Here is a 4367-nt window from a genome sequence, read left to right on the forward strand (position 1 = left end):
TTGGAAATTCATTCATGCATGCATGTCCACCACGTACGTACGTGCATACCAACAACATGGTGGTTTCTCCTCTCTTCTTAGCCATACTCCTTCTCGTGTCATCAGCTTTGTACCCATTCTCATGTGCAGCAGCTCCAGCTGATAGCAGCACAGACACGAGCAGAGAGGCTCTGCTCTGCATCAAGCACCGCCTCCACGGCACCACCCGAGCCATGATCACATGGAACCACACCACCTCGCCTGATTTCTGCACCTGGCATGGCGTCTCATGCGCCAGGAGGCCAAGGCAGACACCCCTCGTGGTGGCCTTGGACATGGAGGCCGAAGGGCTCGCCGGTGAGATCCCTCCCTGCATCTCCAGCCTCACTTCTCTGGTAAGGATCCACCTGCCCAACAACCGGCTCTCCGGTCATATCCCGCCCGAGCTCGGCCGGCTCTCCAGACTCCGGTACCTCAACCTCAGCTTCAACGCGCTCAACGGCACCATCCCGTTCACCCTCGGCGCGCTTCGCAACCTTTCTTCGCTAGACCTGGGCGGCAACGGGCTTTCCGGTGAGATTCCGGCACTGCTCGGGGGCTCGCCGGCTCTAGAGTACATCAGTCTCTCCGACAATCTTCTTGACGGAGAAATCCCACAGTTGCTGGCGAATAGTTCCTCGCTTCGCTACCTTTCTCTGGACAACAACAGCATTGTAGGGGCGATCCCCGCGTCCCTTTTCAACAGCTCAACCATCACGGAGATACACCTTTGGCACAACAATCTTTCCGGTGCAATTCCACCTTTCATCATGTTCCCTTCAAAACTCACCTACCTAGATCTCTCCCAAAACAGTCTTTCCGGAGTCGTGCCACCGTCGGTAGCAAACCTCTCGTCTCTTGCCTCGCTCGACCTCTCGCACAACCAGTTGCAAGGATCCGTTCCAGATTTCGGTAAACTTGCCGGCCTACAAAGCCTTGGTCTCTCGTATAACAGTCTGTCAGAAAATGTGCCACCATCCATCTACAATCTGTCTTCGTTGAATTATCTAACGCTAGCCAGCAACAATCTTGGAGGAACGCTGCCTTCTGATATGGGTAACAAACTTCCTAACCTCCAAACACTGAGCATGGCCAATAATCATTTTGAGGGTGACATCCCTGCCTCATTACAAAATGTCTCTGGCATGATGTATATCCATATGGGCAACAACTCTTTGACCGGTGTGGTTCCTTCTTTCGGCTCCATGAAAAATTTGGAGTACGTAATGTTGTACTCAAATTATCTAGAGGCTGGAGACTGGGAATTCTTCTCCTCTTTGGCGAATTGTACCCAACTGCTGAAACTTAATGTAGGTCAAAACAACTTGAAAGGGAATTTCCCAGAAAATTCCATAGCAAATCTCCCCAAAAGCTTGACCGCTTTAACCCTTCGGTCAAACAACATCTCTGGCACCATCCCCTTGGAGATTGGAAACCTTTCAAGTCTTTCCATGCTCTATCTTGATACTAATCTTTTCATGGGGCCTATACCATTCACCCTTGGTCAGCTACGAGATTTGGTCATGCTTAGCCTGTCAAAGAACAAATTTTCAGGAGAGATACCTCCTTCCATTGGGGATCTACATCAACTGGAAGAACTTTATTTGCAAGAAAATCTATTGAGTGGAAGCATACCTGAAAGTCTAGCCAGCTGCCGCAACTTGGTTGCATTAAACCTTTCATATAATACTGTTGGTGGAAGCATAAGCGGACACGTCTTTGGCAGCTTGAACCAACTGAGCTGGCTACTTGATTTATCACACAATCAACTCGCGATGTCCATCCCACTAGAGATGGGTAGCTTGATAAACCTTGGTTCCTTGAACATCTCCCACAACAATCTTACTGGCAGAATCCCGTCCACACTTGGCGAGTGTGTTCGGTTGGAATCGCTTCGTTTAGAAGGGAACCTCCTGCAAGGAAGCATTCCACAATCACTAGCAAGCCTCAAAGGCATCCAAGTGTTGGATTTCTCCCACAACAATCTATCTGGTACAATACCGGACTTCCTCGAGACCTTCACCTCGTTGCAGTATTTGAATGTGTCCTTCAATGACTTGGAAGGACCAATTCCCACTAGTGGAGTGTTTTCTAACACAAGTGGTATTTTTGTCCAAGGAAATCCACACCTTTGTGCAAATGTTGCGGTACGAGAGCTTCCTAGATGCATTGCTTCGGCATCTATGAAAAAACACAAGTTTGTCATTCCAGTGTTGATAGCTCTATCAGCTCTTGCTGCACTAGCTTTGATCTTGGGGGTGTTCATTTTCTGGTCTAAGAGGGGGTACAAATCCAATGAGAACACTGTCCATTCATACATGGAGCTGAAAAGGATAACATACAGAGATGTCAATAAAGCAACCAATAGTTTTTCTGTAGACAATGTAGTTGGCTCTGGACAATTCGGCATAGTCTACAAAGGATGGTTTGGCGCACAAGATGGCGTGGTTGCAGTGAAAGTCTTCAAGCTCAATCAACATGGTTCATTAAAGAGCTTCAGTGCTGAATGCAAAGCATTACAACACATCCGCCACCGGAATCTTGTGAAGGTGATAACTGCATGCTCAACTAATGACTCGGCGGGAAATGACTTCAAAGCTCTAGTCTTTGAGTATATGGCCAACGGCAACCTTGAAAACCGACTTCATAACCAGTGTGGTGATCTGAGTTTTGGGGCAGTAATATGCATATCAGTTGACATTGCTTCTGCTGTTGAATACCTCCATAACCAGTGCATCCCGCCGGTTGTTCACTGCGATCTGAAGCCAAGCAATATATTGTTTGATGACGACGATACCGCGCGCGTCTGCGACTTTGGTCTAGCAAGGCTAATGCATGGATGTTTGTCTGGAGGGCAGAGCGGCACAACAAGCAAAGTTGGACCAAGGGGGTCTATTGGGTACATACCACCTGGTGAGTTCTTCGGCACCATAAATTATATTAATTACTTGTTTGCTAGCATTATTTATACTAGGCAATGCTAGCATCTTTCATCTTTATGCTCCTTTGATGGATTTTTGTTACAAAACATTGTTGCAGAGTATGGCATGGGCAATGAAATCTCAACCAAAGGCGATGTCTATAGTTATGGTATCGTCCTTTTGGAAATGCTAACATGGAAACGACCTACCCATGAGGATTTCACTGATGGTTTCACGCTCCACAAGTACGTAGATGCATCAATTTCACAAACCGAAGATATTCTTCACCCCAGCCTTATATCAAAAATGAGAGATCGGCATGTCGGTCATATCCCAAACTTCCAAGAATACAACGTATTTACACTGAAGGATAGTTGCGCTCACCGGCTCCTTAAACTCGGCTTGCTATGCTCCGCGGAATCGCCAAAAGATCGCCCAACAATGCATGATGTTTACCGTGAAGTAGCTGAAGTAAAAGAAGCATTTTTCTCTGTGAATAAATGAAGCAAACACTTTACGATACAAACAAACACGGTGGATACACATGAAACTGGTGGCTCTAAACACGGGATTACAATATTATGTTTTTTATTTTCCGTAAGACAATTTGTTCGGCTCGCTGTAATAATTTTTTTGCATATGTTGTCAATGTCTCGACAAGAATTTTGTACATCGCACTGGTGTATCTTGTCAGACTTTAATAAAGAGCCCTTTGTCTTATAATGGTGGGTTTCTACAGAGGACATTCGATATTTCTTCACTGGAAAAACCCTTCCATTCCAAAATAAGTGTCATGATGGTTGTAGTACATCGACACATATCTTGAATCAGAGGCAGCCTAGACCCTAAAAGCAAAAATAACATTGTATGCAGTGCCTATGTAAACAAATATTCAATGGAAATTCCATCTGGAACTGGGAAAATAATTTTCCGCTTCACCTACAGCCACGAAATTGCAAAAAAAAAAAAAAAAATCAAAGAATGTTTTCATTTCGAGACCTAGACAAAAAACTTCTTAAGGCATAAATGAAAAGCCCTCGAATTATATAGCCATGGAGTTGTCTATTTGTTCAAATTACAAGAAGTCATTTATTTAAAGGGTTTTGCAAATGCACTAAATATAGTTTGATATACAGTCATGAAGTATTTCAACTAGTTACCAAAATTATTTCCTCCTGCATGAGACCACATGTCCCTACTTTAGCTTAAAATGAAGACTTGTAGAAGAACTAGGAACAACTTGAAACAAACGAATATAACCATGACATGTTTAGCCATTTCAAATTAAATCATATCGTAAACTGCAAAAGGATAACTAAACTAGTCAGCCCTCTTCCAAGTTTTCCATATACACAGGTGGTGCCTGGTCATGCATGTGAGATCACCAATTGCTGTGGGCCAAGGTTGCAACCACATCACAATGCACTA

At 44.7% G+C, this 4367-nt stretch overlaps 1 protein-coding gene across 1 annotated transcript; it reads left to right on the plus strand.

Annotated features, from left to right (window-relative positions):
* On the plus strand, positions 1 to 3766 carry LOC123429040 (probable LRR receptor-like serine/threonine-protein kinase At3g47570). Its single transcript, XM_045113106.1, has 2 exons — positions 1 to 2931; positions 3058 to 3766. Exons 1-2 carry the CDS (start codon positions 15 to 17, stop codon positions 3441 to 3443), a joined length of 3303 nt encoding a protein of 1100 aa, XP_044969041.1. The 5' UTR covers positions 1 to 14; the 3' UTR covers positions 3444 to 3766.
* The last annotated feature ends 601 nt before the right edge of the window (positions 3767 to 4367 follow it).

This window comes from Hordeum vulgare, chromosome 2H (assembly GCF_904849725.1).
Source record: "Hordeum vulgare subsp. vulgare chromosome 2H, MorexV3_pseudomolecules_assembly, whole genome shotgun sequence".
NCBI classification, from domain to species: Eukaryota; Viridiplantae; Streptophyta; class Magnoliopsida; order Poales; family Poaceae; genus Hordeum; species Hordeum vulgare.

Bases quoted from the DNA above. Each gene is read 5' to 3' on its own strand.
- LOC123429040 (XM_045113106.1), top strand. From the start codon at position 15: ATGCATGCATGTCCACCACGTACGTACGTGCATACCAACAACATGGTG. The intron at 2,932-3,057 runs GTGAGTTCTTCG...ACATTGTTGCAG, and splicing joins TATTGGGTACATACCACCTG to AGTATGGCATGGGCAATGAA.